We start from the raw sequence: 27,515 nt of genomic DNA, 5'->3' as shown, positions 1-27,515 counted from the left end.
GAAGCATTCTGTAGTGTCGCTGTAGACGTGCAGCTTGTGAGTCAAGTATTTATCACCACTGTTCATAATAATACTGGTGATCATCCAGTCAGTGCAAACCACCTGTAATATGATGGAAGTTCCTCTTAAACCAACATATTGAGGTGCAGTGGGAGTTGAACATGATGCTTTGTTATCACAGAGTTACATGAAAACAGTCTGGAAAGATGCTGTAGTCTGGTACTTTATTCCATTGTTCAGTATGTTTGTGCTTTCCTTCTTAAACTGGTCAATTACAAAAAAAGCATTTTGTCACTTACCTCTGCTGGTATGTCACCATGCAGTCAGTTATTTAGATATCAATCTCTGAGATATCTGCCTCCACCTCAATAGAAAGGTCATGAATGGAATTTGTTTGTGGTGCTCACAGCATTGAAATATACAATTCAATAACAACATATCTTTCCAGAAACAGTATTCATTTCATTTATGATAAAACCCAGGACACAGTGTATGAAACTGCTACTAAAGAGATGAAGAAACTGTTCACAACAGGTTATTTGGATTATCCAGAGTAACAAGACATCATTTCTGGAGAGACACACTGCTGCTCAGAGACAGATATGTCAGATCCAAAAAACAACACAACAAAGTACAGAAACTGAATCTGCGTGGCTCATAAACTTTTTACACATTAATATTTGCTTATTATTATTATTATGTGTTTGTACTGTATTCACCTAATAATCTCATTCTGTTTCTCTATATTGTAATTCTACTACTGCTGCTACAGTCTATATACTGTATACATATATATTACATGTCTGCCCTTCATCCTTACTTTTCCTACCAGATGTAACAAAATAAAATGTTTTCTTGTCATTTGGATGAATCGACCCAAATGTCAAAGTGTGTATTTTTAGGCCTGTAAATCTCTCCAGTTGTTTGGGATGTCCAGTAAATACACTATGCGCAGATTCAGTTATTTGTACTTTAAATTTTGTATCCTTGCACAACCACAGTAAAGGCACTTTTATGAAGTTCAAGTTGATTCCAAGTTCAGGTCCAGAGGGGGTCAGAACCAAGACAATAAACAGTCCTCATTTGTTTTCAAATGACAAACGTCTCAGGAGCATTAAGAGAGATGAAGATCAAATCCTTCATCATCAACTATACAATGTGTACTACTTTTAGGGCTGTTATAAGTGATTCTGTTTTACAGGTATAATATCTTACATTGTATTGCCAGTGAGGGAAAAATGAAAACCTAGAAAAAGTGGATCAGGTGCAGAAGAGCTTATCTGGAGTATCACAGCCCAGTTTCCTTCACACTCTCTTGCCTGCAGAGACGAGCGGTCTGGCTTTGGGCTCTGCTCTCTCTAGGCTCTGGTTGCTGTTCCGCTCCTTCTCCAGCAGCGGCACACAGGTGCATCCCACAGCGATGGACACGTAGATCTCAGTGTAGGAGTGGCGACCACCGATGCAGGAGCCTGTTCTCCTCAGGATGACAGAGGGAGCGTAGACCGGGGTGCTGCGGTACTGGTTGCTCTCCTCGCCGTACGGTCCAATCAGGCAGCCTTTACACAGGCAGTAGGCCTCAGGGATGTAGCGGGGATACCTGGCTGGGTCATAGGAGATCCTGCAAGGATGAATTCAACAGATGCTTTTTTTTCTTTTGAGGGATCAAAGTTTGTATTCTTTAAGCTAGTGAAAACTCATTCCTCCCTTCAGCGGCTCTTAAAAACATGATTACAGGTCAAACACACAGACAACCCAATAAAGTATGTCTGCAACTGTAGCTGTTAGAGACAAGCTCCAAGATCCACATCCAAGATGTGTTCAGGCTCCCTGAACGGGGATGTAAACTCTCCTAAATGAAAATATTATCTTATATTAAAATTTTTGTTTCCTCAGCTAGTCACAGTGTTGTTTTCCCTACATTATGATATTGATTAGGTGCCTGACATGAATTTTGTCCTTTTAGCGCAAAGTTTAATCTGTTATTACCAGTGAAGAGCACATGAGTATGAAGGAAGCAGAGGTTTTCATTATTTAAGAATGACATGGGAGAGGTCATTCAGGAAAAAAACATTTCATTTCTTAATATTTTTGTTTAAAATATTCAGAATTCTGTTGAACTTTAATATATAATTTACACTCATTCTGACCTCTCACCACAACATTTAGTGTAAGAGAAAGTCTGGATATGTTTGGCTTAATATTCTAAATACGTATTTAATAAACAGAGACACATAAATCTGCCAAACTTCATTTCATAAACATCAGACTGTAGTTCAAAAACTTTTTTTGCATTTGCAAAAAAATTGAGATTTTAGTGAATTATGGGACATTATTATTGCATTTACACGTGTTAAGGTGTAAACTTCAGCAGTTTCAGGATCTGTGATGTTTCTGTGCATCATTTATAAAATCAATGTTATGTTTTTTAACATATTTATTTTACAGTGGAGAAGAAAGGAGCAGCTTGAGCTGATGTGGTGACAGAATGAGTGTATAGAATAGTGTAGTTTATGTTGTTGACTGTTAGTTGATTTTTTTCTGTCACTGTAATTTTATTTTTTTTTTAAAATAACCCATAAAACCATTTAATACAGCATTTCCTAATTTATGACCCACTTTACAAAGCGAATTTGGAGACGTTCATATTTTCCCGGCAGAGCTACAAGACATTTTGATTTAATAGGATTAGTGTCGTTTACGACACGGATCTGATCTGAAATCTTAAAGTGCCACATTAATCTTGGAGTTTAATCTCAGCACTGAAACTGCTGGTTAAAGGTTAAAAGCACTAAATATTATCATTATCATCAATAACACTGTAACGTTTGTATGTTTACAGCTGAACAAGCTATGGAAACATTTGCATGAATTGCAGTGAGTAGGTTAGTGCAAATTCATTTCCCAGTATTTCACATTTTTTCAACATCACATTTTCTTATAAAACACCGATGTTGGTGTTTGCTGGTCGAATGCATAGTTTTTAATGCACACGAGTTGTTGATTGAAATCAGAGTAGACGGTGCATGCTGAGATTTTAATTTAATGATGACTAACTCCTCCACAGCAGAGAGCCAGTATAAAACAGTCCACCTGCTCTCACCTGTAGGTCCAGGGAGAGATGCTGCGCAGGCTGACCGGGAGGCGGGTCTTGCTGTCGGTCTGGGACCGTGCGGTGGTCGGGCAGGTCAGGTTGAGTTTGGCCTGCGGCTCCAGCTGCAGGGCGTGGTGGAAAGCGCTCAGAACACCGACCGAGAGCCGCCCGAACATTTGCTCCAGGATCTCCTCCGGCAGGTCCAGACAAGACCGGGTCCTCGTAGCCTTCTTCCGTATCCGACTCATTCCGGCTGCCAAGCCCAGCAGCAGCACAGCCAGGTGAAGCAGCAGCAGCAGGACGCGGATCCGACGCGGCATCACTGAGCAGTGTTGTACCAAAACGCGTATCCACAGAAAAATGTTTCCTTGTTTTGTTTTAAAATATAACAAGGGAGTAGATGCGTCCAGAAACAATTATGACCTTCGATAATGAGGCAGTTTTAACCACCAACAGGTTCCTTTCCTGTTATAATCCAGTGAAGTGATGGGAGCGTTGAACAGCCAGCGGCAGGAAAACAGTCCGCTCTGGCGTGGAAACCGAGGCACAGGCGCTCCGCCACGGAAACTGAGGGAACATTTTGGAACAACGAGTCCACAGGGTCGCCAGGATAAATAACTGCTTTAGGATTAGAAGTTATTACCGAACTGGGAGTTGTTACACCTGCTGCCTGCTGTTATCGACGACAGAAAATATCACCAAGTGCGTTTTCCGATCGCTTGTCTCCGACCGTGTGTGCGTAAAATCCGGTGGAACAGTTCCTGCGCGCAGGAACAGCGTGATCCACCATTCAGAGCGAGTCTAAATCAAACTGAAGTACTGACAGATAAGGTTCAGCCCCAGCACTCCTGATAGGAGTGGGAAGACCAGACTGCTGTGTGAGTGTGATTGAGTGTGTGTGTGTGTGTGTGTGTGTGTGTGTGTGTGTGTGTGTGTGTGTGTGTGTGTGTGTGTGTGTGCTCTGCCGTTGGATCCTGGCTTCACACCAGAGTCTACTTCACTTTAAGATAAACTGGATCCAGCTATGTCCAACCACTCAATGTCAGCTCTGGTTTCATACAAACTGTGACGTCAAGGTCAAATGGTCCCCACCTTTAATTGTTAAAAAGCAAATTTTCTCCCAAGGACCATATTCTACTGTCATTAAGTATGAAAGTACAGTGAATTTATGTCATTAAATTTTATGTGAGGCAAAGGCTTTAAATGATTATGCATATAAAAAGCCTTTTAAAGTTTAATTTAATCCAGTTTACCCTTCACTAAATCCTTGGTCGTCTGCCTTGCAGGAGAAAACTTCACATTAATAACTGTGACCAGGAGTGTGGTTTCTATATTAGAAACACTCACTGACCACATGGTTTGTGCTTCATCTGAAGGCTGTTGTATGTAGATAAATATTTGATCTTTTAATGCTATAATAACAAGATGAACCAACAAGTAAATATAAATACTATACAGCAAATACACATATTTTAAATCAAGTACAAAATGCAAAGAAAGAGCTGGAAAGGACCTGAAATACATTATACAGGTTTTGTATATCATGTTGATGGAGTTTCCAGAAGGTTCCTAGTCTCACACATGGAAACATACAGTGTTGTAAAAAGGTATAGGGACAGTGATATGTTTTTCATTGTCTTGGCTCTGTATTCCAACATATTGGGTTTAAAATGAAAAGGTGACTGAGGTTAAAATGCAGACTTTCTGCTTTAAGGGTTTTGGAGAGTGTTTTCATCCATATTAGAGCAACAGTGTAGGACTTAAAGCAGTGTGTACAAAGACGTCTACAATTTCTACACCATTGGATGTTGATGTAAACGTGTATAAATTCAAGTTCAAATTCAACATTTTAATCTCATTGTGATTGTTCTCATTTCAAATCTGATGTGTTGGATTACAGAGTCAAATAAAACTGTCCAGACTGCACTATGTGACCAATCTGATAGAGGTCAAGACGTCTCACTGCTGGACTGCTGAGATAAACAGAGTAACAAAGATACTGCATATTAATACAGTCTTTCTCCTGGAACAACAGCTGAGTTTTGGAGTGTTTTAGATTTGTGCTCTTGCCTTTCAAAAGGTGACTAAAGAACAAATGTTCAACCAGATTCAGCGGTGAAGGCCGGCGGCTGAGCAGCTACTCAGGCAGCAGGTCGTCTCCTAGCTCTTCATCTGCAAAGTCGTCATCCTCCACTCGTTTCTTGGCTCCCGTCTTTGGTCTCTCCATCTGAGGCCCCAGTGGGTCCACATAGGATGCATCTACACATGAGAGGAGCAGGTTCAAAGATAACAGATAACAAGTGAGACATGATGTAATAGATTTGAGGGGAATAGAGAGGAAAAAGGGGTTTTCTCACCTAGTTCTTTCGGGCTGCTGGCCTCGTAGGGCTCGTTGGAACCAGGAAGTGACCTCACCTTGGCGCTCAGCCGCTCTCCCTTAGTGCTGTTGCTGCTATGGCCACTGTCTGCACCACACACACAAACACATACATTTTGGAGACGTGACATTTTCACGTTTTACAGAGACAGTATGTTATGAAAGATTTGAGTGTGTGTCTGGATGTGTATGTAGGGGGATGGGATGGCCTACATTAGCATTTAAGAGTCGGTTCAGCAACTAGAATGTAACTGCAACAGCTGCGCGTGCTGCTTAAGTGCCCTTTAGCAAGATACTGTATAACAGCACCAGCTCAGGTCCTACTCATCTTAGGATGGTGCTGTTCACAAGATGCAATGAATATGTTGGAGAATGTATGTGTGTGTGTCTCTCTCTGTGTGTGTGTGTGCGTGCCAGGTTCAAATGACAGGCTGACAGAGTGCAATAGTGAACTGAAGGACAGACGTGATTACAGACAGCAGCACGCCACATCTGGCTGCCAGGTAGCCTTGGAAACTGAAGAGAGGAACGACAGAAAGCTGAAAAACAGGAAGGAGAAGGAGGCCTGATATTCCACCTTCCCTCACAGTCCCAAACATCTCATACGAGGCTTTACAAACTGCTGGCAAACTGAGACCTTCGCTGGAATTTTTTTTTTTTCTCCACAATTTCCCTTTTCTTGGATAGTCTGAGTGGCGTTTCTCTTTTATAGTACACAACTGGGAGATACAGAAAAAGGGGGATGACAAGACAAGCTGGAAGCCATACTTAAAATTAATCATGTGTAACAGTTTCCACAATTAAAGGTGCAATAAGTAAGCTTTATACTCCTCTGCAGCACAAGTGGAAATAATACTGTATGTTTATTTGCAAAGGGGCTGAAAGAAAGGATCAGTACTGTGTCAATTTTTTGGCTGTCACTTTCCTGCTCAAACTTCTTTGGAAAAGCAACTGAAAGATTACATGAACATAAAAAAGTCAAGGAGGAGTAGGAGTAGCAGCTGTGAATACAAAGATGTCAAAATTGGTAATAAAAACCAACGTGAGTGCAACCCTACATTAAGTGAGTTTATTTATTTACACGGCAAGAATAAGAACACAAAATGTAAGTTAAAAAAAACTCATAAGAGAGAACACCAAAAATGTTAAAAGGAAATAAATGAAAAGCAGCACCTCTTTTGTGCTCTGTGACGTTGGTTTTAACAGATTCACATCAAAGAATGACGCAGGTTTGGATGCTTGAGAAAACAAACCGTCTGCCTCGCCAGTTGGTCATGAAAGAGCTGCAAACCTGCACACCATCTCTCAAGTGCACATACACAATGTACAGTGCTGCAAATATGCAGACTTTACAGAAAAGAGGGAAAACTCTCAGGTACATTAGAACTTTTCTCAAATATCTGAAAGCAGTTTGGGCGATTGCTCCCTCCTCCTATGTGAGAGCGCTCAGTGCAGACACCAACCACAGTCCAACATCGCAGCTGCCTGTCAAAAGATTTCTGGACTGGGTTCAAGGTGTTTTGACCATAACACTATACTTAGGCTTCTTGACTTGTGTCTGCCACAGAAAATCTTTCACACCACTCATTCCTGCTCTGTAAGTGTGCAATGCAAACTTTGCTCAGGTAATTTTAAGTAGTAAAAAAAAGGACTTGTACAGTATGATTGTACACAAACAATACTTCATCATGATAAAAATATTAGCTAGTTAAGAAAGCATTGTGTGTAAGCAAAGTGAAAGAAGTAAGACATTACTGCTCTTCAGCACAAAATGACCATATACTGTATATGCATGTATATTTTCAATGTTGTTAGTGCTTGCAATATGAGATCCTAGTGTTACAATGAAATAATTTGTTGTTTTGGTTGCAAGAAAAGTAAAGAATTGTTCACCTCATTTCATTGAGACACCTTATTTTCAAAGACAGATCATGTGGCTGGCAGTAAAGAGAAATTTCTCATTATCAGTTTCATTCTTGAGCCATTTGTTAAGCTGAAGATTTATCAAAAAAATGGCTGAAACCTCTCTAGATGACAACAAAATTAGTTTTTTTACTGAAATAAAACAAGTTTACTCTAGCTTTTGTAAAGATCTCCTTGTCCAAGTCTCTTATATACGAGTGGCCAAAGTGTAGAGTTTTACCCACCTACGTACCTACTGTACAGGTTTCTCTATGTTTTTGAGTGATACTCTTACATACCTCTCCCTGAGTCCAACAGTGGACTGAGTTGTTTAGTCTCAGATTGAGATACTGGGCAGCAGAGATGAAAGAAAGAGACCGATAATATAGTCAGAATACAGATGAAGCCAGGAGATCCAGAGAAACAAAGAAAAAAGAAAAGAATGAGCACAGAAGCAATACGTCTGCTATGTGGAATGAGCTGAAAAAAAAAACTTGTTCTGTTGACATTTTAAAGCCTTCCCTCTCTTCCCTCTCACCTGCTTTGACATCCACCTCTGATGTGCCTTAAGAGAGTAAGAAAAGAATTGGCGGTTTAGTTGAACAACTTTAAAGCGTTACAATCACTAATCAAGGGATACAAATTATTGAACATGTCAGATAATGTTGAAAAGTTTCCAATAACAGATCCAATTACAACTCTGGCACTAGCAAAGTATGGGACAATAAAAACACACAAGTCTGAGGTTTTCTAATCTAACTTATCAAATCACGGAGGAATAGAAGTCTTGGCAGGATGGATCAGCAAGCACTTTAACATATGCCTGATATATAAACATACATACATATATGAATATATATATATATATATATATAAAAACTATACTACAGACATTCAGCTGAACACCAGAGAAAAGCTTGGCCTCATTACAGTTTTTGGCAACTTACTAGTTCATCTGGATTGTGTTTGAAATCTGCTGATGAGCCAGCTTTCCAGTGTCAGAGCATTTGTCTGTATTTGTTGTGGATCTGCAGTGAAGTAGAGCTAAAAACTGTGGAAGTTTGTCTTTTGCAGTGTCTGCGTCCCCTGAGGCTCTTAGTGCCATCAGGACTCCTAAACGGTCTCTTCCTATAAAGATGTGAGGCTACACATCCCTGTTTTTTGTCATTTAAGGGAATAGTTCAATATTTGGGCTTTCTTGTAGAGAGTTAGAAGAGAAGATTGATACCGCTCTCATATCTGTATGTTAAATATGAAGTTGTGGCCAGGAGACAGTTAGTTTAGCTTGGCATAAAGACTGGAAACAGGGGGAAATAGTTTGCCTGGTTCTATCCAAAGGCAAAATATTGGCTACCAGCATTTCTAAATAATATAATAATAATAACCTTTATTTATACAGCACTTTTCAAAACAAAGTTACAAAGTGCTTAATGAACCAGGATTAAAACATTTCAGGACTGGGGCAAATAAAATTAGGCAATCAAAATTATACAAAAATAAAATGGAATAAAATCCCCAAGAATAAAGGTAAAAAAGAGGAAAAAAAGACAACAACAATAATAAAGAAGGTAAGACATGTTGTATATAAAAACAGTGTGCTAGAATTAATGAAAGGCTTTTTTTAAAAGATACATTTTAATAAGTGGTTTAAAAGATGTCACCAATGGTGCAAGCCTCAGATTCTCAGGCAGGGAGTTCCAGAGCTAAGGGGCTCTGACTGCCTTAGTTGATAAAAACACGATTGAACAACATTTTTTAATTAGTTTTTCAAATGAAAGGTTACTGTCAAATATCACACCCAAGTTTCTGGCTGCATGTTTGATATTTGTAGACAGGGATACAAGATGTTTCTGTAAAATAGGGATGGATTTTGTGGGACCAAAGAGAATTATTTCTGATTTGTTTTCATTTAGCTGTAGAAGGTTTTGGGACATTCAGCATTTTATTACTGCAAGACAAGATAAAAGATGATTAAAATTGCCTTCTTCACTGTTTTTTAACAGGACATAAATATGTGTGTCATCTGCATAGCATTGGTACTGGATTTTGTGTTTATGTATGATATGTCCTAGAGGCAGCATATATATACAGAACAACAAGGGGCCAGGGATGGAGCCTTGGGGAACACCACAGGTCAGAGGGACCACAAAAGAGGAGACATTTCTCATGACTACTGAGAAAATTCTGTTTGATATTAGGATTTAAACCAGTCTATAGCAGTGTGCCTGATGCTAACCCACTTTTCAAGGCAATCTAATAGGATAGAGTGATTCACAGTGTAATGCAGAGCTCAAATCAAGAAGAATTAAAATCAAACAATCACCAGCATCAGCTGTAAGTAAAAGGCCATTTGTCTCTTTGATGAGAGCAGTTTCAGTGCTATGATGTGCATGGAAACCTGATTGAAATTTGTCAAAAATATCATTATTATTCATAAAAGAAATCAACTCTAAGAAGATTGTTCTAGAGAACAATCTTCTCTAAAACCTTTGATAAAAATGTTAATTTAGAAATGGGTCTAAAATATTTTAAATTGGTAGGGGCGAGGTTAGGTTTCTTGGGCAGTGGGCGTACTACTGCATGCTTGAGGCAGGCGAAAACACAGCCAGAGGATAGAGAGCTATTTACAGTAGATAAAATAGTGGGTCCAGCACTGTTAAAAACCTCTTTGAGAAATCTGGGAGGCATAAGATCTGAAGGACATGATGAAGGCTTTATACATACACAGTGAAAGGGCCTAAAGGTTACTGAGCAAAGCAGAGGGGTTGCAGTATGGAGGAGGAGAAGGGTTACAGGTGACATGACCAATCTGGAGTTTTTTTTCATTTATTGTGTTTGTGAAGAAGGATAAAACTTGCTCACAGGTCATGGGGGTGACTTCAGTCTGTTGACTAGGAGGGTTTATTACAGATTTGATGGTTGTAAAAATAATTCTGGGGTTTGTTGTAATGATGTTGGAGAAATATGACCAGATTTCATTTACTGATTTTTGATAGGTAGACATTAGTTCTTCACAATTTGATATGGCACTGCCATGTTATTTAGCCAAAGCATACTGCAAGTTGATTTGACTTTCCAGATTTTTACAGGTGCTATGGAGTCAAGTACAGCTTAGCATGTATTGTTGAAGTTGTTTGGTAATTTTTACCAAACAACTTCAACAATTGGTAAAATTACTATGTGTAGATGCAATGGCGAGGGCCTTATGAAATCTGTCAGCAGAGTTTGTATTGAGGTCATGAGATGAAACACAAGTAGCCACTGTGAGAGCAGACGGCGGAGAGAGGGACTTAAAAATAATTGCTTTGTGGTTTGACACATAAGCTAGCCTCATGGAGATCAACACAATCAAGAATAAAACCAGAGGACAAAAAGAATGCACAATGTCTATAAAATCCATAGTAAAAGAGGAACCAGAGGGGCAGCATATATGTTTGTTAAAATCCCCTAAAATCAAGACTGTCAAAGAGAGCCATAATAAAAGCTAGAAGATCAGAGAATTCCTGAATAAAACCAGAGTTCGATTTTGGGGGTCTGTAGATTAAAACACAAAGTAGTGGTGTATTGTCATGTATCGTAAAACCAAATGATACAAAGATCTAACTGCTTTGATACTATGAAATCATTGCAGAAAAATTGTTTATTTGCCAGTGATCTGACATTCAACAACCCAAACACTACTGAGTTGGGAGATGGCTTCAGGTGATTTTGAGGCTTAACATCAACAGTGGTAAGGTTCCTGGGACAGCCACCAGATTGTTTGACTGCAAATCTCATCTATAAGTGGCACCTATAAGTGATTATCACAGGGATGTTGAAAATGCCAGTGTCTGGTCCGAGTCTGATAGAAAAGTTGCCGGTGTTAGATGTGGAACCAAACAAATAGGGACTGGGAACCATGGAGCATCAGTCTCTGATGGACCGGTCATTTCCAGTCACAAAAGTTGCGTGGCATGGTTGGTTTCCATGAGGAGCACCTGAACAGAGGACTCCATATGCTAAACTAGCAGATAGCATCCAAACTCCAGCTTTGTTTGGATGGAGACTGTCTGGGCCAAAAAGTTCCCCCCATTCCCAGAAGACGTTAAAATTATTGATAAAATCCACACAGAGAGCATCACAAACAGAGGACAGCCAGGTGTTCAAGCTAATCAGCCATTCCACAGCCAGAGGTGTGGATTGGTCCTAAATATAGATTTTACTTTTGAATGATTTGAGGACATTAAACACCTAAAGCACCCCAGTCAACCAAGGAGGACCGTAATTCTGACCTGTAAAGATGTTCGAACTTTCAGTGACCCCTGAGGGATTAGAGGTGGGATTTGGAATTGTAGCTTTAACCTCCCAGCACTTCCTTTTATGGACTTAAAAATGATCAAACAACTACAGCCTTCTACTTTACTAAGTGTGGTGTATAGAGGGATACCCATAATGCTGGCCTTCTTAGGAGAGGTGAGGACAGGTGTGGAGACACCTGCTACCCAGCAGCGTGTGTGAACAACAGAAGAAAGAGGGAAGTGATGACATACATGAACAAAAAAAGACTAAGAATGATGGCAAGCTAAACAGTATTGATCATAGATTTTCATTATAATTAAAACCACAAATTATGGCTGAGAATGTTTCAATACTATTGCTGATGTGATCTAAACTCATCTAAAATACTGTCTAAAACTGGTAAAATTATCAGAAATTGTCCGATAATAGAATAGGTAAATAAGAGTACAAATCTGAGCAAGCATATTACTACTTTTAGTCTTTTTAGCCCTTCATAGTTTTCAAAACCTGGTGCTATGGACACATTTAAATCATTACCAGAAAAAAGTATTCAGGTTTGACACACAGACCTTCCCATACTAACAATATCATGCACTCATGCTGATGTTAGGGAGTCTGGATTTACAGTAGGTGTTATAAAATAGCAGATGATATGTTCCAGGTTTCTACACACTTTCTACACAGGTGTATATTGGACTTTATGTTGACTTTGTCAGACTGATGCAAAGGACCCTTGTATGTTATGTTGACTACTGACTCACCAGCACTACCAGCGCTGCCCTCTCTGCCTTCTCGCCGACCTCTGGCACTGCCCTCTCGCCCCGACTTCACCCTCTGGAGGAAGAGTGAAAGAGAGTGGAGGGGGAGAGGAGGATTGAACATTTTTAATAAGCCTTTTCAATGCAGACGTTTTGACCTAGCATAGTAGGAATAATACAATAAATATATGCGCAATTCAAACAAAAGAGTAGACATTTATGCTTCAGTGTTTTGTTTTTGGTGACATTTTTTTCCAAAGCTGAGCCTGTTCTGCTTTTTGACTCTCTCTTCATCTCTCCCTCCGTATCTCATAAATTAAGTCTGTTTTATTGGCACAAATAAAAATTTTGAAAATAATATTATATAACAAAAACAAAACTAAGCAGAAACTTTAAAATAAAAAGTCAAGTAGAATTGACATCGATTTATGGAAAAATTAAAGTAAAAGTCACATGTAATCAAGTCACATTGCAGTGACACCACAGCAATGAGCACTTAGAAGCAGAGACAGAGACAGTTACAAAGATGTGGGGATTACCATAAAATAAATATGGTAAAATAAAATAACAAAGTTAGCATAAAAAAACATCAGATAGAGCCGTGATTTCATCAGACTTCATACATTCGTTTTCTGGTTCTCAGCTCACATTGATCATTTCGTGACTAATGCACTACGCATTAGTTCCATCAGTTGTTTTTCATTCATTGTTGTCATTCAATCTGGAGAATCTGGGGATTAATGAGTCAACTCTCTGGCTCTGTCTGTGTCTGTAGGATTGTTCCTCTGGTCAAGCAGCGTCTCTGGACTGATTTGGGCTGATTGAAGAGCAGCTGGTTGTGATTAGACAAAGCCATCTTCCGATTCATCTGTTCCTGGCTCTGATGAATATGTCTACAGGACCAAGGCACATGGCTCTGTTACTCTAAATCTGGTACTATTCAAAACTTGACTGATGCTTGACCACCGCCAGTTTGGCAGATGATCAACAAAAACAAAAGTCTATCATCAGTTTTGGGCGTGGACTAAAGTTTAGATGCCACTATAAACACTTGTTAACACTCTGAAGATCTGAGCAGAGTTTGAAGATCAGGATGTAATGAAGAATTCATTTAAATTATTTGATATTCAGGGCTTTTGGTTGATTATTTTATCTATAGCAGCTCTTATACAAACCTGAAATGACTTAAATTCCTAAATAAATAAAACAACAGATCTAACAGAGCATATCTTGTGATCTTGGAATTATCACTTAAGACAAAAAAAATAAGAAAATAAATTAGTAAGAATTTCAGAATAAAGCAGAGTACTAAAGAGGGTGTTATTTAAGAGTACATTTAAGCAGGTCATGGAAGATAATATTTAGGGTGTACTGATTGTGTCTAAACCAATCAGATACAGACAGTGTTGGATATCTAGGGCCATACAAATGCAAGGACATATCTTCAGATATTCCAAGTTTAGATTGATAAAGAAAACACAGAGTTCATTTTCAGCATCAGGGACTACAGGAATTATCATCCCTTCAATAATCAAACCACTTATCTAATCCCTCCAGATGTTTCAGGTGACACTGAACAACCTGAATAACTGTGTGTGTGTGAATCAGACCTGTGAACAATTCTCCAAACAACACAATAACTGTTTAAAAGGACCCAGCATTAGTGCAAGCCAGGTGTTAAACAGCTGCATAGTGTCTGCTCTCCTCTCAACACGGCCAGATTCAGGGAAAATGAAGAGAGAAAAAAAACATATGTTTTTCATGCATTTCTGGATCTGTAGTGACCATTGGCCCACTTCATGGCAAAGGGACACATGCATGTTTTCAATCAAGATATCCAGGAATAGACGAGAGGAAACCAAGACGTCCACAAAGAAAGGATGATAATGAAAGCTTATGAAAGTCCTGTAATATATGACTGGGCAGCTGTGGCTCAGGAGGCAGAGTGGGTCGTCCACTTATCGGAAGATAGGCGGTTCCATTCCCGGCTCCTCCAGTCCACATGTCGAAGTGTTCTTGGGCAAGATACTGAACCCTAAATTGCTCCTAATGGCTGTGCCAGCGGTGTGCAAGTGTTTGTGTGTGTGTGAGAATGTACATTAGATCAGATCCTAATGAGCAGGTTGGCACCTTGCATGGCAGCCACAGCCATTAGTGTATGAATGCCTGTGTGAATGGGTGAATGTTGACATGTAGTGTAAAGCCCTCTGAGTGGTCGGAGGACTAGAAAGGTGTTATATAAATGCAGTCCATTTACCATGACTGCAAAATAACCAGGTCACTAGCCTGTATAATGTTAACATTACTCAGATGTGTAACCTAATTTGAACGTTATATCATTAAACTAGGCTGTTTGTTTAAGGTTAGTTAATATAAATCTGAAGCCAACAAACTAGAGGTGTTCCATGTTACACATTAAATACATGAAAACATTATATGTTATCTTTCTTATATCTTTTGATGCATTTTGAACACATTTGGTACATACACCATATGCAATGAATCAAGAGCAGCAAAACAGTATTTTATTTACAATGCTGTAGTATTTAAAATGCTGCAAACTAACTGTAACGGTGTGGCAGCCGGCCTATATACCTGCTCTCTCAGCTCCTTCATCTTCTCCACCTTCTTCAGCTTGGTGGCATATTCTTGGACTTCCTTCAAACCCATGTCTGTACCCAGCCTCACCAGGAAACGTAGACCTATACACAAACAAACATACAAAGAGTTTCTATTGTCTCTATATACTTATCAGTGAATCATCTGCTTTGTCAACAGCCCCAGAAAATATTGTGCAACAAACAGGATGAATTACATTCCACATTATCTGGAAACTTGCGGTGGATGTCTTGATATGTTTCCAGAGCTTTCTGGTAGTTTCCTGTGAAGAAAAAAAGAAAAAAAGCCAAGTTCAAGATATGAACTCAACTTATTGCTAATTCACTCAACGCATACAGCCTAAGACAGTGGTTCTGAAACTGCAGAGTTTAACAACTTCTCCAAATGAACAGCAGTTTAACTTATTTCAACTTTTCTATCAGACTCGGACCAGACACTGGCACCAGTTAGAACTTGGTCAGAAAGGGTTTACTCTTCTCCACTCTTCTCACTAGCAGTAAAGACTCAATAAAAAGTCCAAATAAAAGTCAAAGCTCATGTACATGTGGACTGTGGATATGATAAAGTTCAGGAGCTTCCATGTAAAGTAAATTGTCTTCTCTAAGAACTGGTTTTCAGTATCAAATTGGAAGACAGCTGTGGGTAGCATTTTATTTGACTACAGCTTCATTGCAGGTTATTAAACTATGCATTCATCTATAGAAAGGAACTCATGAAATTCTTACATGAGCATGGGTTAATATGATGCAGGTTAAGGATTAAACCATAAAAAGATAAAGAACAGAATTATTCTCACCACTTCTCCTGTAGCAGCTTGCCACCATCAGTTGCCACTTCACCTGGGTTGGTCTGAGCAACACAGCAGAAAGATATCCCGTCAGTATGACTGTACACACAATCTTCAACTTAATAGTCCAACATATTAAGTATAAAAAACAACAGTCTGCTGTGGAGGACTATTCAACTATTAAATATTTACTATTGTACATAGGAGTCATTATACCAAACTGACACAAAAGGAAAAAAGGCAAACTGAACTGACAGGGAAAGCACATTCATAAGACTCAATTTAGAGCTTCTGGTGATAAAAATGTACCGTCACCTGTTCACACTACAGTTTGGAAGAGAGAAAATATCTTTACCTGCAAATTCAAGATTAGCCTCTGTACATAAAAAGTGTAAAAGCCATTTTTTGTTTTAAAAACAGCTTTGGCTCAATCAATTCTAAATTCAGCTGGGAGGCAGCCATCACAAAATCTAATTATGTGTTTCATTCAAGAAAAAACACTTCCAGATGAGAAAAGGCGTCTTGGAAAGAAAACTATTACAGCAATCAAAATAAGATAAAATACGATGAGTCTCTTAACCAAGTCAGAAAAGCATACAAATTACTTCATTTCAGAGATGTTTCTTAAATGATAGAAACAGTACTGAACATCTCTTGGGACTTGTTATATCAGAACCAAAAAGTACTCTCATTCTTTGGCATAGAGACAGAGCACAATTAAGTCCCGCCCACCCCAGAGGGGAAAACAATTCATTGGTCTGCAGTGATATGGAGCCAGAGCAGCAACAGTTACATTTTGGCATCGAACATAAAATTTGGCGTTGAAAACAAAACCTGAACTGGAAAAGGGGTCATTGGCACTGAAAAAAGTTCCACTGAAAAATAAAACACGGATATTAAAAAAATTACAATCTTACAGTCTTATTATCTTATTTTATTTTGATATTTTTTGAATTAGGATGTGTTTTTCAATGTCAATCTTCTGATTTTCTCTTCATGTCTGTCTTTTTTCAGTGACTGTTTTTTTACGCTGTCAATTGTTTTTTTTTCAGTGCCACTGGTTTTCAGTTTCAACTTTCTGTCAGCGTTTTGGCGTAGAGAGGAGAGCCCTTGCCAGGCCTACATTACCCAGTATGCCTTGTGGTCCGATGAACATATCCAAGGGCAATTTTTGAGCCAGACTGTTGTAATTTTCACTCTAGGACTGTTAATATTTCACTTTATTAAGACGTAGTGTTTTTTTCAGGTGAGAATTTAACCATATAGATTCCCAATATGTGGTCAGTTTATCGAAATAACACCTGTTTGTAAATCTGCTGCAACGTTTTAGAGGAGCCGCTGACCGGGTGAGACCAGTGTCATCTCGCAGCAGCAGCCCAAGTCCTGTGTCATCATGCTGGGGAGAACATGATCCCATGCACTGATCTGTGCAGCTCTTTAGTAATTTGCCGCTGTCTCTAATGTCTCCGTAGCATTTTGATATATGATATAATTCCTTTAGGGAAGACAAATGTTCGTCTCACAGATGAAATCTAACAATTGTAGCTGCCACATTAGTTTGTCTAATGTAAAGTGGAGCTTCATGTTTTTACTGGACAGAATAACAGTGCTGCCTCTGGGGCTCTATGTGTACAGATATGACCACAATATAAATGTATTAAAATGAACAGATCAGTCTATATTAAACTTTGCTTTATGCCATCGCTCTTGGATATCTTTGTCGGACCACAAGGCATACTGGATAATGTAGGTCCAACAGGGCCCTCCTCTCTATGCCAAAACGCTGACAGAAAGTTGAAACTGCAAACCAGTGACAAAAAAGGGTGAAAAAAAAACTGACGGCATAAAAAAACACTTTCACTGAAAAAAGACATGAAGAAAAAATCTTAAGATTGACATTGAAAAACACATCATAATGCAAAAAATATCAAAATAAAATAAGACTGTAAGATTGTAATTTTTTTAATGCCTGTGTTTTATTCTTTAGTGGAACTTTTTTCTGTGCCAATACAACTTTTTACAATACAAGCGTTTCAATGCCAATGTTTCTGTTTTCAGTTCAGGTTTTGTTTTCAATGCCAAATTTTATTTTCAATGCCAAAATTGAACTGTCACTGTTCTCCCCCTATACATCGACTTGTTATTGTATGAAGGTGCCACCTTGTCACTTCTGTCTGCTAGCAAACAGAAATCTCTAAAAGGTGCTGTGTGATGGGATGTACTACCAACAGGGTAAAGAACCCAGAACCAAGTTATTATAAGTTGCCAAACCCAAAAACTGAGCCTTTAAGACAAAAGTGGATAAAGTTACAGGGCTGTGTGCTGTGCGGTGGAAGAGACAGACCTGACCTGAGCTGCTAGTCACAGAGAACACACAGGTTGAAAGTAAAAACAGAGCAGCTGTTTAATTGAAAGATATGCAGTGTTTGTAATAGACGTTTAAATCACAGAATAGCTAAACTGCATTCAGCTGAAATGTTAACTGTAGAAAGAGCCTGAATGGGAAATTATCGCATGTCTGTGCGCGTAATTTCCTCGACTATGTTTACAAACTGTACTCGCCATATCGGCTGCCTGTGACAAGTGTCATGCCAGCCTGTTATGTAGTGCAGTTTGCTATACAGTTGTGCTATCTCTTCTGTAGACGTGATGTCAACCCTTGCATTCATGTATTGCATCTTAATGTAACTGGTTTCAGTGTATGCTACAAACTACCTTTTCCTCTCTGGTAGACAGAGGGTGCTAAAATAATCCTATGACATGCTGAAATCTAATGTTTTTAGCTAGCTACAAGCATTTTGTTAGCGTTTCAGCCCTTGGTTGCATGTTATGGCGCCAACTGTTTTCCCCTCCAGTGGGCGTGGTTTTCAGAGTATAACACATTGCGCTCTGTCTCTATTACGTTGGATGTGAACTACCAGTTGCTGAAATTTTCATCAGTTTTATAAAGATCCATGTGGTTTGTTAATCATCATGCTAAAGTACTGTAACTACTGGTTACTTACTGTATGAGTGTGGCTCTTTCAAAGTACTGAATGGCCTTCTCACAGAACTGTGTCTCGATGTAGTAAGCTCCCAACCACTCAATCACATCGATGTTGGAAGGGAAGTATCTGAAGGACTGGATAGCAACACAACCCAACAGGATCAGAGCACTTACAGGTAGCTAGTGCTAAAGTTTTAAATTAATAATTTAGTCTGTAGACAGAAAAATACTCAATTATGCTTCACATACCTCATAGTAGTACTGGAAAGCTTGGGACTTGTCCCCTTCGCCATCATGCAGCTCTCCCAGTTTGGCCAGTGCCTGGGGGTCAGTGGGAGTTACGCTGATTACTTGCATCAACCACTCGATTGCTTGCTGGGGATCCTCCAGTAGCTCATAGCTGAGAGCAAAGTGTCAAAGACCAACAGATGCTTACATGGGGATCAAAAGAGATGCAGGTTTGATTCCCTAAATGAACACCTTCCCAGCAACAGCTACTAATTTGCTATAATGTGAAGCAAAGTTAACCCTCATGACACAAACTGATAGAAACAGACAAAAGCACTCGCAAACACATAACAAATCACACTCATTATCAGAAAGATACAGGTGGGCTAGCTGGTACATGACTTGGGCACTATTCCTGAGAATGGCATGGAGCTTCAGGAAGCAGTCCAGAGCTTCTTCAAGACGATTCAGTTTCTTATATGTTAGACCTGGAACAAGAGGAAGGGAACAAAAACTGCCAATCAACTTTGGCTCCATGGCCACTCTAGCTATTTGAACAACAACCCCTTTAAAAACTTCATTTGATAACCACAGATAAAAAAGGTGAAACCCAATGAGTAATTATAGTGAGAAAACATACATTAGCTACACCTACAAAGTGGTCATGGGTCCACCTTACTGAGACTGTGCATGCAGGTGATGTAATACATAGTCCTGCCAATTGTTTCACACTATTCTACTGATCTACAGATGATTTGCAGTTACGCAGCAATGCGTCAACAAATGCTGGGAAGAAAATGACTGCTAGAAAGTTAACATGACTGTTAATGAGATGTTACCCAGGTTGTAGAGGGCCTCAGTGCAGGAGGAGTCATTCCTCAGTGCCTCTTTGTAGAACTCTGCAGCCTTCTCATAGTCCTGTTTGACGAACACTGTGTTGCCTTTGTTGACGAGAGCTGCCGGGTTGTAGCGATCGGCGTTCATGGCCAGGTCGGCATATCGGTCAGCATGGTCATAGTCCTTCTCCTGTAACAGGTTAAAGGTCAGAGGAGAAGCATTTACACCTATATACTGGTGGCAGGGTGGTACAGAGAATGGAGACAGTCACTGAGCCATCCTTCCAACTGAACATTTACAGACGTGGACAAAAATATTGGTACCCTTCCACCTTTTTATAAAAAATCTAAATTTTCTCTGTATTGAGTTGAAACTGACAGAAGTATATGGTATCTACCATTCTTTATTTCACATTAAATATAACTGAAACTTTGCTTTTGATTTACAACTTAACATATTATTTAATACAATAAAACAAATGAAAATGGCATGTCCACAAATATTGGTACCCTTAACTTAAAATTTTGTAGCACAGCCTTTGGAGGCAATAACTGCAGTCAAGTGCTTTCTGTAACTCTGAATAAGGTTTCTACACTTCTCCACTAGTAGTTTGGCCCACTCTTCTTAAGCAAACTGCTCCAGTCCTCTCAGGTTTGATGGGTGCAATAGTCTGCTTAAAGTATGACTACGAATCAATTATTTCTTACAACCTATAAAGGGTACCAATAAGTTTGTCCAGGCTATTTTAGAATGTCTTTGTAGAATAAACATGAATTCAGTTATTTTCACAACTTTTTTGTTTTGTTCCACTGCAAACCAAACATAGACATGCATTGATTATAAAATATCCTTTAATTTCAACACTGTTCAGGGCAAATGGTGCATTATTTTAATAAAATGCAAGGGTACCAATCATTTTGGCCACATCTGTAGCTTCAAATATACTTGATGGCCAACTTCTGTGTTGAAGTGTCCTTTAGCTTTTGAACTAAGTATCTAATAGCCTTCTGTTTAGTCATGGAGAGGATCTTACCAAGAAGTAAAGGAAGGAGAGGTTGGTGGCAGCAGCGCTCTTCACTCTGCTGTCCTTCTTCTCAAATGTCTTCAGAGTTTCCACTGCCTGGTAACACATACAAAGCTGTCAGGGTAAACTTTACACTGGTTTTCCTCTAATGTATTAACGTGTGCTCAGTAATACTTTAAAACAAAACTGAAAGCATATGCCCCAGTATATAACACACCTACAAACATAAAAACATGTTTTTATACAGTGTGAATTTTAAAATTCCATATATTTTCCAGATCAGATCATTGTGTGATCGTAAGCTTCTGGTTACATTTAATTCTGGTTCAGTACAATACGCTGAGCCATCATACCTTCAATAGATATTCTTAATATCAGAATATGTCAAATCTGTAATTAAATGTATATTTTGGAAAACTACCAGAGAAGGACTCACCATGTACAAAGTAAATCCAAACAGTAGATTTTAAAAGTTTAATTCTGAAAAAATATATTCAGCTTGAAAAGTATGCCACCTACTAAAAAGCTTATTTCCAGCATTTATTATGCAAGTTCTTGACCTGAATGTCTGAATATCTAACACATGGAGTAATGTCTTTAGTTCACAAGAAATAGACACAAAACATTTAGAAATGAAACCCTTTACATTTATTTGGTTGTTATTGTAAGCACATTATGTACTGGGGAGATTTTCGAACAGTTTTAGTGTTTAAAACCACCATGTAGGCTACGGCTGCAGGTTACACCACCACCAACACCATTTGTGAAGAGTATAAGGGCATCACACACATGCATCAGGCATAAAGCCTGTGAGTGCAAATTATGTTGGCTACTGCAGGTCTATATAATTGGAAACACTATTTAGTGTCCTCACTGTTATACTGCTGGCGACAGAGCAGGTCCACTGGCACAACTGCAGTTTCTTGAGAGCTCAGTGGTATATTATTGTTAAAGAAGGAACGGTGGTTCTAATTTCCTTTCTGCAGCCAAATTGTCCTTACTGGTCTGTGGGTTTTAAACCAACAATTACTTGTCCAACTTCTCCTGGCAGTGCTGTTATTTGGAAAATGCATGCTTGAGTAGTCCCATATCAAGAAAACACACACACACACACACGCACGCGCACACGCACACACACGCACACACAGTCTAAATGCAAACATGGAAACAGAAGACACACATACCTCAACCTTAGGCATGCAGATGGGGAGGAAACAAGACAAAAGTAAGAAAGAATGGAGTCAACGAGAAGGGAGCTGTTGTATAAAAGAGTCTGATGCTGCTCTGCTGAAGCTGCTTCAGCAGGAGAAAAACAAACAAATATAAACAATGTTGCCAATAGCTGTACAGAAACACAGCATTGTAAAAAAGATGGAAAAAAACAATATAAAAAGGAAACAAACACCAGATCTTCCACATGTTACAAGTGTTTGAAGGAAATACCACTCACTTTGGCTACTCTGACACATGCAGTGCTTGTAAACATTAATCAGAGTAACTTTTCACGTTCACAGTGGCAGGTGACACTGTAGTTCATCTGCTTCTGTTGCTACTGTGGCCCTGACTTGCCAAAGATTTAGATTTAGAGAGTGAGATGCCTCAATTGAGTGGTATTGCCCTTTATGTTGTTGAGACCAACACACTCACCTGGTTGAAGTCCCTCTGTCTGAGGTAGGTGATGGCTTTGTTTATCTCTAGATCGTTGGCAAGCTCAACATACTGAGAACTCTTCACCATGTCAACACACCTTAAAAAAAAAAAAAAAATCTTGTTTCTGTATCATTCTCAGCATTATGAGAGGGAGGCAAATCTACTGTTCTCAAACTTTGTCATGAGATTTGAAGCTTCATCTGAACTGCTATCTGCTTTTAGAGTAGCCTAACTGGGTGGAAAACCCATGACAATTTGAAATCTGATTAAGTAAATACTCAAGGTATTACGGTAGAACTGTAAAACAAATAAACAGAAAACATCCCACAACATTCCCCTAGTTTTGATTTTCCCTCCCAAAAAAAAGAGAATTGTGATTCAGCATCGAAGTGGGAATTAAACAAAAACAATAATTTATGGATGTAATGTCTATTAATATTGTTGATTTTTTCTTGAAAATGTTTTACTGTTTATGAGTCCTTCAGGAGTCACTTGTTCATGTATGCCCTCTGGTGTTAAGATGCAAGGGAAGACAAACACACAACAGTAACAAACCAGTCGAATCCAGTGGCAAAAGAAGTCTCAATGGCTGGAGCAATGAGCTTGGCAGAAGTCATGATGTACTTCTCGGCCAGGACTTTTCTATGTTACAATATACAGGGAGAAAACAGGACATGATGGTTCAATAACTAGTTATTAAATCAACAGTATACCTTGTATTGAAAATGCAGAGTGTGCTGATGTTTTGTTGAAGTGGAGAAAGTGTCAGTGTTTTGGTATAGAAGACAACATGTGAGAGGTTTGATCTTTGGCAAGACCATGTGAATGTTTTGATGAAGAGGGGTGACTTTTTCTTACAGATCTCTCTCCATCTGGTGAAGTGCGTCATTTTTAATGGCCTCAATGACCATATTTGAGCTGGTGTCATCCTGAAAGACACGACAGGACATGGTTGAAATAAGGAGACAGAGCACCACATTTATCAATCACACTTCAATGTAACTATTAGCATACTCTATTGTTTGCTGTCTCCTACAACAGAAAGATGAGTAATAGCATCAATAGAGAACGCTATTTGTCTAGTAATAAAATATCAGTCACTCAACATCCACGGTGAAGGCTATGCAGTGACCTCAAGATAATCTACACCCTTGCTTTCTCAAGTTTCAAAAAACATATGTCTTATTTGGACAATGCAAAATCATCTGTAGAAGACATTATGGGATATGCCATTCCCAACAACTGTTCTGCAAAACATCTTGGGGATATTGAAGACATTTTACAAGGACGGGACAGATACCTGAACAAAGTATTGCTTCCAGCGGTTAAAAAAAAAAAGCTATCATGAGAAAAGACGACCCTCCAGAAAAACAGCAATGGACTGCGGTTGTTTTGGAAATCTACTCAATGGAAAAACTGATCTACCCTTGGATAGTCAAAGAAAATGTTTTTGACAGAAATTGGAAAAAAGTGGACTATCTTAGAGTGGAAACAATTGGTCAATTACTTGATTGACAGCAAAATTAATCGAAAACAATTTTGGTGGTCAAACTTCTCTGGTTCCAGCTTTAGGAAAATGTGATTTGTTATTATTTTCTGACATTTTATAGACCTTTGCTTTATTGAGAAAATAATCATGAGTTGCAGCCTTTGACCGTGTAGACTAATCAAGAAACCAAAGTTCATTGTTCAAACATTGAATTGTTGGAAAGGAGAATTATATAAATGTCTGATGTCCTATCACAACTACTTCTATGTTGTGTTGTTCTTTTTGATGTCTCAGTACCGCCCATACAGTTTGACAAGTGATCTTTGGTTAGTTTACTTCAGCAACACTAAACACTGGCTTCACAGATTACAGTACATGTTTCCTAAATGATATAAGTATACATACTGTATGCTAATGTTACTCACATTAGATGGGATATACTTGTCTTCATCATCGATGCCCAGGGGGACAGAGATGAGCTTCTGAAAGGCCTTCTTCATCCTCTCCCTGTCGCCGATGGCGTAGTAGCACAGGATGAGGTTGAAGCCAGTCTTGATGTTGGGGCTCTCACTCATGATGTGCTCGAAAGACGTGATGGCATCCGAGTATTGGCCCATGCGTACAAAGACCACACCGATATTCTGCATGATCTTGATCCTCATTTCCTTGTGAGCGTTGGAGATCTGATCAAGTGCCATTCGGTAGAATTTAATGGCTTTGGGGTAATTCTTCTGTTTGAAGTAGATGTTGGCCATGTTGACTTTCAGCCGGCCTGGAGGAAAACCACAGCATGAGTACAACTGATACCACAACTTTGTGACATTGATCCACAGATACACAAGACACACAGAATGCTAGCGATTAATCTTTAAAACAGTGTTATAAGACAAACACTCTGGAGGACCAAACCGATTATTCCAGTCATTCTTATACTTTTCATAAAACACTATCAGCTATAGTTCAGTATGCTAAAAAAAGGACTTTTCTCATTGCTGTTAATCCCATTTACAAGACACTGTTTTAGTCAGAAAAAATACAGTAGTACACCACTGTAATACCCTCTTCAGATGTGTTCTTCAATGCTGCACTGTCTGACCAGAATCACAGTAAGGAATATAACCATACTAAACACAAGATTTTCTGGCTTCCTGCCTGCTTCAACTGCGGCTTCATGAGTGCAAAGATAGGCAAACACATCTGTGATGAGTGCAAAGTTGAGCCATGTGCTCACCTGAGTTACTGAACATTTTGTTCTTCACAATGACCTGGTAGCTGTTCAGGGCCTCTGGGTACATTTCATTGTTTGCATATTGGTTGGCAAGGTTGAGCAGAACCTGGTAATGACAGAAACAGGCAGTGAAGTCAGGAACTGATTCACAAAAACTAGCTTTAAATTTAATGTCTTCTGTGAGCTGTGTCCACATAGCTGAGAGGTTAATCTCAGTGCCCTGCTGATAGAGGACCAAATCCTGCCAGACATTTCTCTACTGTCTCCCCTCTCATGTGAAAAAATAACATCTATCACTGTGAACAGAAATATAAATTCCCACATAAGTGTGGGCAACTTGTGTGTGCTTTGAATGGACCCTGACAAATATAGTAGCTGTATAATATGTACTGTGTATTCCTAAACACGTTTGGTAGAGTGTTGATATGTATTTCTTCTTTCTGAGGATATCTGACAAGACAATGTGACATCATAACCTGATATCTTTTTGAAAGATGGTGCTTAAGCTCCCTAGGCATGTCCTTTCAGTGTGTAATTTCATTTCCGGTGTAGACGCTGGTACAACCATTGATATACAGCAGCCTTACTTACAGAGTATGTGAGGTCTAAATTGATGTGGTCTGCATTCCCAGACTGTTCCCTCTGTCTCACCAGCATTCTCTCCTTCCTTCCTGCCTCTTTGGCTTTTTCAAGAGCCTGTAGTGACAAACATGCACATGCAAAGTATGTTAGCAGATACTCACATGACTTTACAAACACAAAATCCACATTACACAGGTCAGCAGCATTGACAACTACTCCCAGTCTAAAATGAATAATACCACCAGCTCGTAAAATGTGTCTTAAACAACGTTCATCTGCCAAAACTCACAAGTCATTGTTTGAGAAAGCACTAGCTTCAGATGTAGTGGCTTTCTTTGGCATTTCATGAGAAATTGCAAAACTCAATCTTCTGTATAAATGAGTAAGCTCAGAAAACTTTTGGCAGCCAACTTCGGTTTGAAAAGTATTGGCTGGTGAACCAAAAGCTAAATTTGCAACACTTGACTCAACCTTGAAAATCAGTGTTTCATTTCAGTCTTGTGTGTGGGAGTACAAAGCTAACATAATGACAAATTAATGGCTCTTAATCTCAATATTTTCTGCTTGCACTGTAAAATTCTAACCTCACAACTGACCTTAATTTACTTTAAACACTTCTCTCCAAACCCAATCTGCCATTAATAATAAACAGCATGCCAAAGAATGACAGAGTCTAACCAGCTGTAAGGATCCCATGCTTTGTGCCATGCAGCTCTCCTCTATCAGGTCATTCACTTTCTTCTCTAGGATCTTGATCTTCTCCTCAGGCCTGCAAGATCATAGACACAACAATAAAATGTGTGATAATGTGCCTCACTGTTTACAAGACAATGGATAACTACGTATATGTAATAGCAATATGTTAGAAGAGAGGAATGGTGGAGAGAATTAACATTTATGCAAATGCATAATGCGGTTTGTGTCATATATAAGGACAGACACTCTGGAGAACATACATGAATATGTTGTATTTATAGGTTTACAAATCAAAAATAATGTGTATTTTTATATATTAATATGTTTTAGTATTTGTAGTTCCATTGTAAAATGTTATTTTGTTGCATTACATTGCTTATATATATATTTTCTTTTGATATGACAAATAGGACTGATTATGCATCTTTACATACAGATATTAATGGATGCTATATAGCACCTGAAAATGCCTTAATTCAAGTCTTTCTATCACACAATGCTAAGAGGAAAAAACAGACTTTCTGATGTAAGAATAATCTTCAAAGACACATTTCAGAGCAATCAGCTAGTTTGAAGAGTGACAACTCACGTGTCCTCATTCTTTGCTTCAAGTGGAGGTGCAGGCCCTTTGGACTGGCCCAGAGGGTCAAACGTTGAGCCTGTCAATAAAAATTAACAAATTATCACTATAAAAGGAATACTACATTGTTTAGATAATTTAATAAATATTTTAAACTAATAAAAAGAGAAAACATTCCCTGGGATTTCGAAGAAGAGAGCAAATAAAAAAATAAAGTAACTCTCTCACTAACTATGCTCTTAGTACCATATTGAAACTGTCTCTCTACAAATGTGCCTATTCTAGGAGGATATTTCTTGCACAATGCAGACGTGGTCAACATGAGCAGCCACAGAACCACATGCTTAAGAGAGAATTCATCTCTAAAATAGCTCTAATGTGGACAAATTCTGTTTTTGACTCC

The 27,515-nt window shown here is 38.9% G+C and overlaps 2 protein-coding genes across 7 annotated transcripts in view; both read right to left on the bottom strand.

Annotated features, from left to right (window-relative positions):
- Positions 1-210: 210 nt before the first annotated feature.
- Positions 211-3,835, bottom strand: il17d (interleukin 17d). Its single transcript, XM_044365701.1, has 2 exons — positions 3,101-3,835; positions 211-1,618 (listed from the first exon to the last, which is right to left on the bottom strand). Exons 1-2 carry the CDS (start codon positions 3,409-3,411, stop codon positions 1,306-1,308), a joined length of 624 nt encoding a protein of 207 aa, XP_044221636.1. The 5' UTR covers positions 3,412-3,835; the 3' UTR covers positions 211-1,305.
- ift88 (intraflagellar transport 88 homolog) overlaps positions 3,670-27,515 on the bottom strand; it is a 26,191-nt gene continuing 2,345 nt past the window's right edge. Inside the window, exons 6-27 of one of the 6 annotated variants that reach the window (XM_044365690.1) lie at positions 27,122-27,191; positions 26,515-26,605; positions 25,846-25,950; positions 25,258-25,360; positions 24,452-24,798; positions 23,396-23,466; positions 23,093-23,179; positions 22,535-22,634; positions 22,072-22,077; positions 20,897-20,983; positions 19,866-20,052; positions 19,406-19,514; positions 19,048-19,198; positions 18,818-18,933; positions 15,822-15,874; positions 15,222-15,287; positions 15,002-15,108; positions 12,410-12,482; positions 7,909-7,935; positions 7,670-7,720; positions 5,449-5,556; positions 3,670-5,350 (exon numbers count right to left, since the gene is read on the bottom strand). In XM_044365690.1, coding sequence (XP_044221625.1) covers positions 5,229-5,350; positions 5,449-5,556; positions 7,670-7,720; positions 7,909-7,935; positions 12,410-12,482; positions 15,002-15,108; positions 15,222-15,287; positions 15,822-15,874; positions 18,818-18,933; positions 19,048-19,198; positions 19,406-19,514; positions 19,866-20,052; positions 20,897-20,983; positions 22,072-22,077; positions 22,535-22,634; positions 23,093-23,179; positions 23,396-23,466; positions 24,452-24,798; positions 25,258-25,360; positions 25,846-25,950; positions 26,515-26,605; positions 27,122-27,191 — 2,237 coding nt within the window. In that variant the 3' untranslated portion in view covers positions 3,670-5,228. Of the gene's footprint in view, positions 5,351-5,448; positions 5,557-7,669; positions 7,721-7,908; positions 7,936-12,409; positions 12,483-13,076; positions 13,300-15,001; positions 15,109-15,221; positions 15,288-15,821; positions 15,875-18,817; positions 18,934-19,047; positions 19,199-19,405; positions 19,515-19,865; positions 20,053-20,896; positions 20,984-22,071; positions 22,078-22,534; positions 22,635-23,092; positions 23,180-23,395; positions 23,467-24,451; positions 24,799-25,257; positions 25,361-25,845; positions 25,951-26,514; positions 26,606-27,121; positions 27,192-27,515 lie in introns of those variants that run through there. The other 5 variants (XM_044365692.1, XM_044365691.1, XM_044365693.1 and 2 more) reach the window with 5 other exon arrangements.

This window comes from Thunnus albacares, chromosome 11 (assembly GCF_914725855.1).
Source record: "Thunnus albacares chromosome 11, fThuAlb1.1, whole genome shotgun sequence".
Classification (NCBI taxonomy): Eukaryota; Metazoa; Chordata; class Actinopteri; order Scombriformes; family Scombridae; genus Thunnus; species Thunnus albacares.
Note: the sequence above shows the minus strand (reverse complement) of the source record. Positions and strands in the feature narration are given on the sequence as shown.